This window comes from Microtus oregoni, unplaced genomic scaffold (genome assembly GCF_018167655.1).
Source record: "Microtus oregoni isolate MIOR12 unplaced genomic scaffold, Mior012 000017F_ref0000208, whole genome shotgun sequence".
NCBI lineage: Eukaryota > Metazoa > Chordata > Mammalia > Rodentia > Cricetidae > Microtus > Microtus oregoni.
In genome coordinates, this window is record NW_024543076.1 from 5,360,221 (window position 1) to 5,374,928 (window position 14,708).

The 14,708-nt window shown below is 43.0% G+C and overlaps 1 protein-coding gene across 1 annotated transcript in view; it reads right to left on the reverse strand.

The window, feature by feature from the left end:
- Positions 1–14,708, reverse strand: part of LOC121458235 (phospholipid-transporting ATPase FetA) — a gene marked incomplete at its 5' end in the record, with an annotated part of 81,098 nt that overhangs the window by 11,660 nt on the left and 54,730 nt on the right. The window contains 5 exons of the mRNA XM_041667340.1: positions 537–648; positions 2,930–3,094; positions 6,239–6,354; positions 7,102–7,290; positions 8,374–8,536. Coding sequence (XP_041523274.1) covers positions 537–648; positions 2,930–3,094; positions 6,239–6,354; positions 7,102–7,290; positions 8,374–8,536 — 745 coding nt within the window. The remainder of the gene's footprint in view (positions 1–536; positions 649–2,929; positions 3,095–6,238; positions 6,355–7,101; positions 7,291–8,373; positions 8,537–14,708) is intronic.

Sequence of the window (14,708 nt, forward strand, 5' to 3'; positions counted from 1 at the left end):
AGAACTGAGCTTAGGGGGACACATGAAAATAAAGGTCACAACAGGGGAGATAAAGACATGTGAGTAGCAACAGACCACCTAGGTCCTGGAAGGCCAAAGGGATGCTTACATCATGAAGTCACTGCAGGTCCCTGGGCAGAGGCATAATATGAAGTTAGTTTATGTGAAGACAGTTAAGTTGATGGTTGCATGCAGACGACGCTGAAGTTAGTAAGGACAAGAGCAGAGAGAGCGGACAGACGGCAGGGAAGGAGGGTGGCAGCAGTCGGGGTTTTCAGAGGGAAGCTGGGAGGTGGTAAGAAAACAGATCTCGGGACAACAGAAAGGGCTGTTAAAGACAACACTATAAAGTGCTTAAGTCGTCTATTCCTTCCTGATGGGTCATGTCACCAGTGACCACCAATCCAAAGTAAACGACAAATCACATACAAACGTGGACAGGAAGCCAGGTAACCGGCAAGCTTTCGTCAAAGGAAGAAGGGAAACATGGTTGACCGGGCAGAAAGGGGCTTGTCCAGGCCAGTCGTCTCCTTTACCTTGTTTATCTCCAGTTAGAACCCACACCTTAATTTTGGCTTTGGTCAGGGTGCAGATAGTCTCAGGTACTCCACTTTGAAGCTTGTCCTCTATGGCTGTGGCCCCTAGTAACTTCAGATAGGAGACACTGGTGAGTGAGGCCCCGGATGAGAGAGCTAGTGCAGCCTGAAGACTGCGTGCGCACCTCAACACTCAGCCGACTCTCCTGCTGGGAGGGTCCCAGAGGGAAAAGGCAGCACACCATGCCTCTGCCACACACACTGTTGTCTCTCTGTGCAGCCCTGTCTTAGAACTCACTCTGTAGACCAGGCTGGCCGCAGACTCACAGAGATCTGCCTGCCTCTGCCCAGGATTAAAGGTGTGCCACCACACCTGGAACATGCAGGGTATTTTTATATTTTATTTTATTTTTATTCATTTTACATACCAACTGCAGTTACCCCTCCCCCTCCTCAGAAAGGGTAAGGCCTCTTAACATGCAGGGTTTTTTTTTTTTTTTCATGCAGTTTTTTTTTTTTTTAACCACACACCGAAATCAAATTTAGAGACATAGCGTTAGAAACTGGAGACAGAAGAGCCTGTCCAAGTCCTATGTGAAGCTATGTGCTCACACCAAGCCTTCACTTCTCGTATCAGAGCGGGTTTGACTCCTCTGAGAGCAGAGGAGTCATGAGGCTTTCATGACTTCCCACCTCACTGCGTCAGGAGAATCTTGTCTAACACTAAGCCTTCTGTTTATAGTATCCTAAGGTGCTGACAGGGGGCGTGAGCCCTACAACCAAACTGAGGAGCAGGGAGAAAGGTAAACTAAGGCAGGGGGAAGGGAAGCTGAGGTCTCTACTGTTTGCTTTTTTTGTTTTGGCTGTTAGTAATTTCTCTTTTTCTAGTAGAGCCAGCCTGGTCAGTCTGGGGGAAGGGAACCCTGATAGCTCTATGGGCTGACAAGGGAGGGGAACTTGATTGGGGGAGGGGGAGGGAAATGGGAGGCGGTGGCGGGGAAGAGACAGAAATCTTTAATAAATAAATAAACGGAAAAAAAAATTGCCTGTTAAAAGCATAGCTCAGATAGGACGCTTGGTACCAAGCGGATAAAACTAGTTTACTAGACAAAAACTAGGGCATTGGTCTAGTATAAGGGGTAACCCAAATTTACAACTGGGGAACTCCTGTGTCTCTTATTTTTGGCATATTCTTTTGTTTCTTCTGAGACAGAAATAAAAATATCTGCCTAGCCAAAAAAAAAAAAAAAAAGAAGCAAACACACACCTTTCAGGGTCCTCTTAACATCTCTTTTTCTTACGCCTACAATCCAACCCATGTCCAAATCCTATTGGCAAAGTGTGTGCGGCCCTGTGGTGACCACCTTCTCAGCAGCTGCTCTGCAGAGTGGTGGCTTGAGAGACTGTCACATGACTTCTCTGCTCCAACCCTCCTGTGGCTTCCTTCTGTATCAGGTGTTACCCTGGCCAGGGAGGACTCTCACCTTCTGTCCCCTCACTCATCCCATTCCAGCTGATCTGCTCCTTAACAAGTCAAGCTTGTCCTTGCTGGGGTCTTTCCTATTGCCTGCACAGTATGTGACAAGCTGGTCTGCACAGCGAGAGAGTGCTTCTCTCTCTGACATCATTTCATTTTTCCTGTAATATTTTCACCACTAACATACTATATTATATATATATATATATATATATATATATATATATATATATATATTGTATTTCCTTTTGCCTGTTTTCTCTACTGTTACATAGACCACATATGTGGCTCATAGGCACATGTTGAATGAATGAGTAAATTATTTTTGTCTTGACTATGAATTACCAAATCTGTATATTATTCAGATCTTTTTCTTCTGGATCAATGCCTATTCCTTCCCTTTCTTCCTTCTTCATCCCTTTCTTTCTTTATTTTGAAACAGAATCTTCATTTTGCTATGTAGTTGAGGATGAGCCTGAGGTTCCAATTCTCCTGTCTTCACCTCCTCAGTGCTGCAATTACAGGCTCATGTTCCCATACCCAGCTTTATGTCACACTGAGGATGGAGCCCAGGGCTCTGTGCATGCTAGGCCAGCACGTTACCAACTGAGCTACATTCCTGGCCCCAGATCGTGTGGTTTCACTCAGCAATTCTGAGGGCTAAAGAGAAGGACTTAAAACAAAACTGTAGCCAGAACAATTTTTCATAATGGATTTAGAAGATTCTGGGCCTGTTTAAGCAACATGAATCCTTGTACTTAGTTTCTCAGGGACAAAATTTTGTGAGCTTACCCATCTTCCTCCCAGAGAAAGCCTCATGTATGGATTCTGTGGAGGCTGCTCAGAACCCTTGCTCAGTCTACCAGCTGCCATTCCCATCTTTCCCTCAGTTGGTCTCGAGCTTCTTTATACTCACCATCAAGTCTCTTTCAGCCTCTTCATAGACCAGATTTAATTTTCTTTCCCGATCCTCTAAAGTCAGGCAGGCTTCACTGTGCTTTTTAATCCATGTCTGGAAAAATGTATTATCCAGCTCTCGGTAAGCTACCATGAGGGTGCGAAGGCCTTCACTGGCAAAATCCTGGAAGATACATGTGTGTGCCAGGTCTGAGCTGGGTAAGGCTGAGAAAAGAGACTGGAAGACTGACCATAGGGCCAATCTGCCTGGACAATAGAACCTCCTGGGGCTAGTCTAGTACTTTCTAAGAAAAGTGTTCCAGGAAGCCAGGTGAGGTGATCATGTATGTAATCCTAGCACTTGAAGACCGAGATAGAAAGATCCTAAGCTCAGGCTTGCCTAGGCGACATCTGGATTTCCTTCTAACATCTGGATAATAATATACTCCTCACAGAGAGGATAATGATGATGGTGGCATGAAAATGGAGAGAATAATAAACTAAGAGGGAGTTGTTATAAAATAATGTTACTTTAAAAGGTTATCATTTTTAGCAAATCTACATTTAATTTTCCCCTCATCCTTTCTCCATCGGGCACTCAACGAACAACTTAGATAGCACATGCGTAGTCTGTCTGCATCTTAGTGCTCAGTTGAACCGCTATAGACAACTGTGCTAACGAGAGCCCAGCAGGCATGTTTTTGCATATCCTCAGACACAGATATGTCTGAAGTAGACATAGGGAGCCATGTTGCTGGAGTATAGCTTGATCATAAGGAAGCCTGGGTGAGAATGTGTGTGGTTTGGAGCAGAGTTCACATATCTGAGGGGGGGTTAGAAACACCCTGATTCTACATGCTCACTGCTAGAGTAAAGTGAGTGAGAATTCACTGGCAGGATAAGATCAGAGAAAACACAAATTTGTTCTGATTCCTTGTTTAACTTCCAGGCGTAAACAATGTAAGGCAATATCCACAGGGAATGCTAAATCTTAAGTGTTTGTCCCGTAGGGCAAACGTGATAATGGCAGAACCTAAGAATACACCATCGGATGCATTAATCCGTTGGACAAATCACTCTGCGGAATATGCTACCATCTCTCATCTTAATTGTGTATTTTCTTTTCTCTTAGCATGGGCAAACCATGGCCTGGTGCCCAAGTCGTCCCTGCCACCTATTTTTCTGTGGCCTGTTTGCTGATTCCTGTTCCAGTGGGCCTGGGGCTTCTGTGTGCTCGAGTCTGTCTCTCACAGGTCTGTCATCAGTGTTCAGTGTAGCTGAGTCACACGATAAGTGACCGTTAAGACTGGCATCAGGAAACATGCCCAGAGGTTTGAGAAGGTTTTGTGACAGTTCTTTGAAGCCAGGCTGGGGAAATGGTCTCTGCGAAGTAGTCTAGGTAAGAGAACAGGCCATGAGAAAATACTGAGGCCTGAATAAGAATAAGATGGAAGGGCTGTTTGTGTAGGACACAAACTCACTTCTTAAAACTTGAGATACGGGCTGGCAAGATGGCTTAGTGGGTAAAGACACTTTCTACAAGGCTGACAACCTGCGTTAGGACCCAGGGATCAACTCAGCAAACTGTCCTCTGACCTCTACACTGTGCCATGGTACTCGTTCACCCACACACATATGCAGATTAAAAGCTTGATATATAATCCACATATTGTAAAATTCACCATTTTAAAACACACAGTTTAGTTTATAGTTCACCAAGTTTGTAGAATGCTCACCATTATCTAACACTAGAACACATCCATAAATCTCCAGAGAAACACAGTCCATTGGCATCATTGTCAACTCCTTTCCTCCCTGACCCTGGCCACTAACTTACCTCCTCTGTTCTGTATACAAAGACACCTGTTTCTTTATTTACTGTGATGCACACACACAGTGTGTGTGTGTCTGTGTGTGTGTGTGTGTGAGTGTGAGTAGCTGCGTGTGTGTGCATAAATCAGCGGACAACTTGCGGAAGTTGGTTCTCTCCTTCCACGTGTGGGTCCTGATTCAGTGTATCAGGCTTTATCACTGAGCCTACCCAGAATTTACTCTTTCTCTGTAGATTTGCACACTGAGTCATGAAATACTACCTTTGAACTTTCTTCAGGTAGCATGCTTTCAAGGCTCATCTATAGCTACATGGACACCATTCCCTTTTATTGTCAAACTTGGCTTTGTAGGGGAAAAAAGCACATTTTATTTATTCCTTTATCTGTTGACGGACATTCGGATTACTTCAGCCATTTTGTAGCCATGAATAATCAACCGTAAGCATTCATGTATTTTTTTTTTCCTGTGGACATGTTTTTGTTTCTCTGGAAATAGAACTAGAATGGAATTTCTGGGCCACATGATTACTCTATGCTTAATTTTTTGTGGAAATGCAAGACTGTTTTCCCAAACGCTCATGCCATTTTACCTTTTTATCAGCAGTATATGAGGACTATATTTTCTTACATCTAGATGACATTTATTATAGTCTGGTTATCTGGTTTAAACTATCCTGGTGTACAGAAAAGCAGTATTTTATGTTTTTTTTTAATTTGTATTTTCTAATAACTAATGATGTCAACCATCTTTTCATGCGTTTATTGGATATTTGTTCTCTGACTTCTGTCTACGTGTTACTATTTAGTAAAACAGTATTTTCTACAATCTATTTTATGAAATATTTTACTGGTTTGTTCATCCCTCTTCATCCTGTCTTTGTTCTTTCCTTATACTGTCGGCCTCTTATATTCACAGGTTGAGTGTTAGAAGCCTCAGAGTTCTTTGATCTGCTTTCTCATTCTTGTGACAGCAAGCAGAGGCCACTCTCTTTTTTGTATGATGTATTCCAAGTGCTGGTGGGCAGGAGTAGAACGAGATAGGAAGAGGGAAGGTGCCCTCGAGGATTTGATGACAGAGAGTCACTCAAACAGCCTACTGCTTGCTTTCTGATCCTTACCATAACATATCAGGTCTTGTAGAGTAAGGCCTCCATACTAGCAGACCATATTCTGAAGCAAATACCAGGTCTAGAGGCCCTCTGGAGGCAAGGATCCTAGAACTACTCTGATCACTGTATATGATCCTACAGACATGATCCTTGTTATACCTCCAGGGTCTTGTCCCACACAATTTTTTGACACGGAAGTTGGAATTATGGTCAGTGAGAATACAGCAGAATAAAATAGTTTTAGTTTTTTTTTTTTGGTCAACCAAAGAAAACTGATGCCAACACATGCTCGTATAGAGACACCCTAGCACAGGGATGCATTACCGGTCGTGTGAGAAGCTGCAGAGACCCACACCCACGTCCATCGGCTTCCACTTAAACACTTACATCCAAATGATCCATGGTCACCTCACTAAGGGATGCACAGGATGGATGGAGCAGCTCATAGATGATGGTGTCTGCTCCCTTGCAGAACAAAATGACCCGATCTTCAGGTGTCCGAACTAAAGATGAGCAAATTAAGCAAAATAACCACATAGGCCTACTATTTGGGAATTTGTCTGGGTTCACTGAGGGGCATAAGGGGCTGTTCCCTGTAACACTCACTTCTGCTGCCTTTGGAGGCTAAGAACACAATGGTGTGGTCACACAGGATAGATCCTGTAGGAAGGGCCAGATAGTGACAGAGAAACTTTCTGAAAGAAGCCTTCTGTGGCCTCACTATCCCCCGTGGAAGAGTGTGGTGCAGATTGTTATTTAGTTGTGAGGCAGGATCTCACAATTATCTGAGGCTGGGGCTTGTAACTTGCCCCCAAATATTTTAAAATATTTTTGATCTATAGTTGCTGAATCTGTGACTCCACGGGCAAGGAGGACTACTATGCTATTGGCTCCCATTCTTAGGCCATGTTCAGGCTTTATGGATTAACTTATGTCCTCATCTTAGCTGTGAGCGTATTGGTAAGTCACCAGCAGACATACTAAAGAAAGGACTTAGCACTCAGTAGTAAGCCCCTATTGATACCTAAGAGACAATTTAAAGGAGACAAGAGAGAAAGGGCGTATGTTTGAGAAGTCACGTGAGGGGGAAAGGATTTATGTGTAGATGAAACACAAAGCCCATGTGCAAATGTGCTCAAAGGACAGAGAGGCTGACACAGAGGCGCACCCACCAACAAAGGACAGAGAGGCTGACGCCGAGGCGCACCCACCAACAAAGGACAGAGAGGCTGACGCCGAGGCGCACCCACCAACAACAGACATCCTCTTGCGCTCATTGCTGAAGTCCAAAATAGCCAGCAGCTGGTAAACTCGGATTTTCCCCATTTCGATCACTGTGATTGTCTCAGATGTGCGGGAACTGAACACAAAGCCAAAGTTCCTAGAAGCAGTGACCAGGGCACCTTCATCTGGTGACTGGGCCTGGTATACCAGCTCACCTGACAACAAACAAAAAGGCAACAGAGCCTACAGAGATGAGCAACTTAAGTCCACCCAGAAGTGAAACCATATTTCACGTGGTCCAGAAGGACATATAGTTCTTCAAACCTTCCTTACATGACTAGCCCAAAAGGTTAAGAACACTGGCTGCTCTTCAAGAAGACCATGGTTCTATCCCCAGCACTCACACAGTGGCTCACAACCATCTGTAATACTAGTCCCAGGGGATCTGACACCCTCTCCTGGCCACTTTAGGTACCAGGCATGTACATGGTACACATACATACAGGAAAAAATCTATACATATAAAAATAAATCTTAAGCTGGGCATAGTGGTGCAAACTTTTAATTCTAGCATACAGGAGACAAACGCAGGAGTATCTCTGTGAGTTTGAAGCCAGCCTGGTCTATATAATGAATTCCAAGATATCTAGGACTACATAGAGAAACCTTGCCTCAAAGAAAAGGACCCAAGTTCGATTTCCAGCACCCATATGGTTGGTCACAACCAACTCCATTCCAGTCCCAGGGGATCCAATGCCCTCTTCTGACCCCACAAACACCAGGCACATAAGTAGCATATAGATGTTCATGTAGGCAAAATGTGCATACACTTAAAATAATGAAAATAAAATTAAAACCATTATTGTTTTAAGAAGAAAGACTTAATAATGAACAAACAGGCATTTCTCATTCACTGTTTAAAAAAAGCTTGGGTAAATTAATAGATGACTTTGTCATACGAAAGAAACTAAGACACATGGTGATAACAGACACACTAAGTGACAGGAGGACCGCTCAGCTCGCCCTTCAGGAAGTCTCGTCAATGACAGTGGGACTGATCAGACGCATCTGTCTCAGAACCCACAGTGCCTCACCAAGTTTGACCCCTATTCCATGACTCTTTCCCTAACCCAACTCACTCCTCACCTTGTTTTTATTGTTCCACTGCTGGCCAGTACCGCTTGTTGGAAAGTTCTCTCTTAGCTGAGACTGCTCAGAGCACATGGTACCACCCCACTTCCAACCAGTCCTGATTCTGGAGCACAGTCTCAGTCCACGAGGCTCAGGCCTATGCTCACCTTCTACCTTCTCTTCAGACATCACCGTGTGGCACAATGAGAGGCAGAGGAAGAACAAGTACACCAAATGGTCCTCACTCTTCACAGCCTCCACCAAAGCATTATCATAGAATGAAAACTTCGGGTCAGCCAGGCGGTTGTAGGAGAAGTCGACCTTGTCGTTCTGGAACATAAACACCAGAGCAAAGTTCTCAGCCACAGCTGCACATTTTCCAGAATGTCACATTGGGGTTGCTTCTGGGATGTGACAAGATCTGTCAGGAAATGAGAGAGGGAAGGCAAGAGAGTTGGCAAATGCGCCAGCGTAGCTTTGCCTGCTGACCTGGGCTGTGGATTGCTTGAGCCAGGAAAGAACTGTCCTGCAGGAACACACATGGCTTGGTGGACCTCCTGCCCCCTTGCACTACCTCTAGTCTAAATGGTCAATGGAGACCTTGAAACGTGACTTTTCCAGTGCCTAAACCTATCTGCTTATCAAGCATGAGGGTATGAAGGGCTAGCTGATCTCTGTTAGGAACTGGTATCTGAGAAATCCTTATTTCTGGTTTCTTCTGTCTGATTTAGGGGCTGAGAAAAGAACCGGTCCTGGTTCAATGCTATCAGTGTAATGGATCCCACAGAGAGAAAGTGGGCTGGAGAAGAATGTTAAAAACACCACATGACAAGCTTCAGTATCTGCTTGTTTACATACTATTATTGCCTGATCTATAAGCATACCTGGCTCTTCCCATCTTTAACTCTCACAGTCTGACATAATTTCTTTCTATTTAATCATTGACTCAATTTGTGGATCTAAAATTGACTAATTGCTTAGTTATGACCTTGACTCTTCAGACATTGAAGTCAGGCTACTTGCAGTCTCCATGAATAAATGCCGGTCTGAAGACAGGAGTCTGTTAACAAACATGTGTGCCTAGTCTATAGCAGAATCCACACATCCCTTTCCAGTTCTTCATAGTTGTACTATGTTGTGTATTAGTCAGGGTTCTGTAGAGGAATAGAACTTATAGAATATATATAATTTACACACGCATATGTACATATAGAAAGAGAGCAACAGAGAGGAAGAGGGAGAGAGAGAAAGAGAAGAGAGAGAGACAGAGACAGAGAGAGAGGGACAATTTCCTAGAATGGCGTACAGGCTGTGGCTAGTTAGTCCAACAATGACTGTCTACAAACAGAAGGTCCAAGAAACAAGTAGTTGTGCAGTCCATGAGGCTGGATATCTGTTGGTCTTTAGTATACACCAGAATCCCAAAGAAGTAGGCTCTAATGCAGTGATATAATGGGAATTGCCAGAGAGTGAGGGCAAGCAGGCAAAGAGACCAAACTTCCTTGGTCTATGTCTTTAATGTGTTGCCAGCAGATGTGGACTGGATCAAAGGTGGATCTTCCCACTTCAAGTGATTTAAGAAAAAAAAAATTCCTCACAGGTACATCCAGCCACTTGGGTTTTAATTCCAGAAGTAGTCAGACTGACAACCAAGAACTCATGACAAGAACAGCCATCAAAAGCCCACCCCTTGTCAACCTGACACACAATCATAGCTCCTTATGTTGTGATTAATTTCCAAATGAAATCAATAACCAGGACATTATTATGCCTAATATGATATAAATATCTGTGTACAATCACAAACATATTACATATTTAATCAGGTCATAATTATGCCTAACATGATATAATTAACATGATATAACTCATACAATTGTAAACTCATTATAAATTTTAAAATAGTTGGCAATGTCCCTTGAGGGATATTCTTTTAAAACATCAAACTTAACTATGATAACCACTGACATTCTCTTAATTGATGTTTTACTATATGATAAAGAAATAAAAAAATACAAATATCTATATAAATATATGCTTAACAAAATATGACAGAAACACCCATGTCAGTTATAATCCTTGTTTCTGCACCCGGTCATGTGACCTCAGCTGGTATTTATAGTTACCTTCCTTTACTATCCAGTCTGCATTTTTTCCACCCTCAGCAAGCATCTCAGCAGGTCTTGGCTCTACCTGGAGGGACCATATCTCCATTCCTGATAGGTCTGTGCCCTTTGTCATTCTGCCTCCGTGAGGATGTTGTAGCTTCCCATTGACTTTAATCACAGGACATGGTAGCACTAAGAGAAACCCTAAAGCAATGGTTCTCAACTCATGGGTCATGATCCCTTGGGGGTTGAACAACCCTTTTACAGGGGGTGCCTAGCAGATATCTGGTATATCAGATGTTTACATTATGATTCATACCAATAAGAAATTAAAGGTATGAAATATCAATGAAATAATTTTATGGTTGGGGTTCACCAAAACATGAGGAACTGTATTAAAGGATCACAGCCTTAGGAAAAATGAGAATCACTGCCCTAAAGGATCTCTGCACTCCAGAGACAATTTTAGTTACCTCCACTGTGGAGAAGCGATTCAGTTTCCTTGACAATCTTGGTCAATCACTCCTCCTAATACTGATATTTCTTTATCTTAGCATGCTGGTTTAAGGGCATCAGAAGCTCAGAGTGACCAGGGGGAAGTCTGAGCTTCCAGTTCAATGGAATGTTTGTTGTGGCTCCTGGCAGGAGTGCTCCCCCTCTGGAACCAAAACTTCTAGGCCAGCAGAACTTAGGGTTATGGAAACAGGAAGCAAAAACCTTCCTAGTGGGTCACTTGGGGTGACAGTGATTAGAACTACTCCCCTTCTCACCCCTTAATTCCTGGACCAATGGATCCTGGCTATGGGAGACACCATGCCATATAGTGGATGCTGATTCAAAGAATACACTGCCTTCTGGAGAATCCTGTCCCAGAACTCCATGCTGCTGTCACCTAAATAGTGCTGTATGTATGTCTATCAGGCCAGATACTTCAGGATGATGGGAAACATGGTAAGACCAGTGGATTCCATGAACATGGACCACTGTCACACTTCTCTGGCTGTGAAGTGAGTTCCTTGGTCAGAAGCAATACCATGATAGTGGATAAGGCATCCTGTAAATCCAAGGATAGTGGTTTTGGCAGAAGCATTACATGCAGGAAAGGCAAATCCATAACCAGAATAAGATCTACTCTAGTAAGGTCAAAGCATTGTCCTTTCCACAGAGGGAAGTGGTCCAACATAGTCAACCTGCCACCAGGTAGCTGACTGGTCACCCTGGGGAAGGGTGCCCTATCTGGGGCTTTGTGTTGTCAGATCTGGCACTCAGCAACAATTGTAGGCAGGTCAGCCTGGAGAGTAGAAGTCCATGTTGTCAAGCCCGTGCAGAACCTCCATCTCTGCCATCATAGCCATTTTGTTCATAAGCCCACTGGGCAATGACAGGTAGGCTGGGGAAAGAGACTGTCCACAGAATGTGATGGAGAAGGGTCATCTATCTATGTGTTACTTTCATTGGTTAATAAAGAAACTGCTTTGGCTTTTTGATAGGACAGCAGCTTAGATAGGCGGAGTAGACCTAACAGAATGCTGGGAGGAAGAAGGCAGGGAATCAGACGCCATGCCTCTCCTCTCTGAGACAGACACAGGTTAAGATCTTTCCTCGTAAGCCACCACCTCATGGTGCTACACAGATTACTAAATATGGGTTAAAGCAAGATGTGAGAATTAGCCAATAAGAGGCTGAAACTAATGGTCCATGCAGTGTTTAAATGAATACAGTTTCCGTGTATTTTTGGGTAAAGCTAGCCGGAGGCTGGGAGCCGGGCAGCAGGAAGCGGCCCCCTGCTCCTTCTACACAGAACGGGTCATGCTATTGGCTGATTATTAAACTCTTCCTCAACTGAAGTCACCCTTTGATGAGAATTGGTATGGGACACAGGATCTTCATATCCTTTGCCCATTCAAAGAGATCTATCTATACATTTCTTCCCCAGATGTCTTTCTTACCAAGTTTTCCAGTCATGCTCTTTCCAAGTCCCTAACCACCCCACCAGTCCATTGACTACAGCCCATGAATCAGTGAACAACCACACACATCTGGCCATTTCTCCTTCCAAGAAAAATATGCAAACATGTGTACCACCCGAAGTTCTACTGCAGCTCCAGCCCAGACAGGTGTTTCTGGAAATGTAAATGAGCACGTTAAGCCTGTCAGCGAGGCAGACTTGCAATTTGGATGACGAACTTTTAATAAGACATACAATGTGAAAACCTTATTTAAAATTTCCTATGGGAGATCTTGAGCCACTAAGTGAAATTCTTAAAGGGAGCAGAGATCCAAATTCCAGTAGACAGCTTACAGAAGCCAGACAGGTACTCACCCAGGTAGAGAATGCTATACAGAAACAGAGAGTACATTATATTAATTATGACCAGCCTTGGCAAGCATTATATAACCTACAAAACTCCTACAGCAGTGTTATGGCAAAACGGTCCACTTCTATGGCTGCACCTTCCTGTTTTGCCAGTTAAGGTATTAAACCCTTATTTTAAAGCAGTAGCTTGCTTAGCACAGAAGAGCAAGATGGAATTTAGGAGATACTTTGGCAGAGAACTGGCTATGCTCAATGTTCCTTAAACTAAGCAACAGATTGATTGGTTATTTCAAAACAATGATTCTTGGGCAATTGCGTTTGTGCAACTTAAAGGCCAGATTAATAATGTTTTCCCAACTGATCCATTACTGCAATTTGTGCAGCTATATTCCTTTATTTTCCCTAAAGTTGTAGCAAAAGATCCTTTAAAGGATGCAATGTTAACTTTTATGGATGGTTCTCCTAATAGGAGGACTGAATATGTGGTTAATGGGGAAGGACATGTGGTACAAAGAGAACCGGCCTCAGCTCAAATAGTTGAGCTGCGAGCTGTGACAATAGTGTTTGGACTTTTTGTAAATAAGGCGTTTAATCTATACAATGACAGCTGGTATATATTTAATGTTCTTCACGTCCTAGAGACCAGCCCATATATTGGGACTAGCAATAAGCAAGTTAAGATGCTGTTCCAGAAAATTCAAAATGCCATACAACAAAGAAGGTTGCCAGAGTGCATTCAAATCTTCCTGGTCCATTAGCTGAAGGTAATGCTTTAGCTGATAAACTTACAAAAATAATCGCTTTATCTCAGGCTGAGCTTGCTTAGCAAATGCATGCTCTGCATCATCAAAATAGTAAAAGTTGAAGAAAACAATTTAGATTAACAAGGGAAGCTGCTTGCTAAATTGTTAAGCAGTGTGATGTATGCCCACAATATCTATCTGTACCTCATCTGGGGGTAAAAACCAGAGGACTACTTCCTAATCATGTATGGCAAATGGATGTTACTCATATTATAGAGTTTGACAAATTAAGATATGTACATATGACAATTGATACATATTCAGGATTCTTGATGGCCACTGCACAAACTGGAGAAGCCACTAAACATGTAATAACTCATTGCTTAAAATACTTCTCATTATGGGAACCCCAGTGTTGACCAAGGTTTCTGTCTTACCCGGTCCCTCTGTGTTAGAAACACTACCCGCAGCTGTTTAGCCCCAATTAAACACTCAGAGGTCTACATTATTTATAAAACTTGTTGGCCTAGTAGCTCAAGCTTCTTATTAACTCTTATAACATATATTAGCCCATTATTCTTGTCTATGTTAGCCACATGGCTTGGTACCTTATTCAGAAAGCAGTCACATCTTGCTTCTTCTATGGCTGGGTCATGACTGTGGACTGCACTTCCCTCTTCCCAGAGTTCTTGTTCTACCTCTACCTCTACTTCCTGCCTGGTCACTCCACCTATACTTTCTGCCTGGCCAATCAACATTTATTTAAAATACAAGTGACAGGGTACAGACCATTGTCCCACAGCACCCCAAAGATCATGAAGACAGATAATGAGTCCAGATATGTTTGTAAAGAATTTCAGAGATTTTGTTCCCAATGGAATATCGAATATAAGACAGGTATTCCTTATATGTAACGGCGTAAACGAATGCAGACAGATTGTAAAAATATATATACAGCTTTAATGGCGAAATAGACTTACAGAACCACCGTTCCTGCGGAGACCAGGAAAGCAGAAGGGATGGCTGGGAGCACTCTCACCAAATTTATAGGCAAACATTAGCCTGGGGCGAACACGCCCCCCAAGGGGCGGGACTTATCCCTACATCTCCCCTTTTTGTCTAAATAAGACAGAACCAAACCAAATACAACTATATACAATAACAACAAATAATAAATATAACAAACAATATTGAGAACAAAAACTTTGCTAAACATTCTATCTCAAGGAGTCCAAATAATGTAGAGAGTAACTACAATTATATAGTCTTCAACTCCGTCAAAGATCTGAGAAGGGAATAAACACTACTCAACAAACGAGATATATCCAAAATGT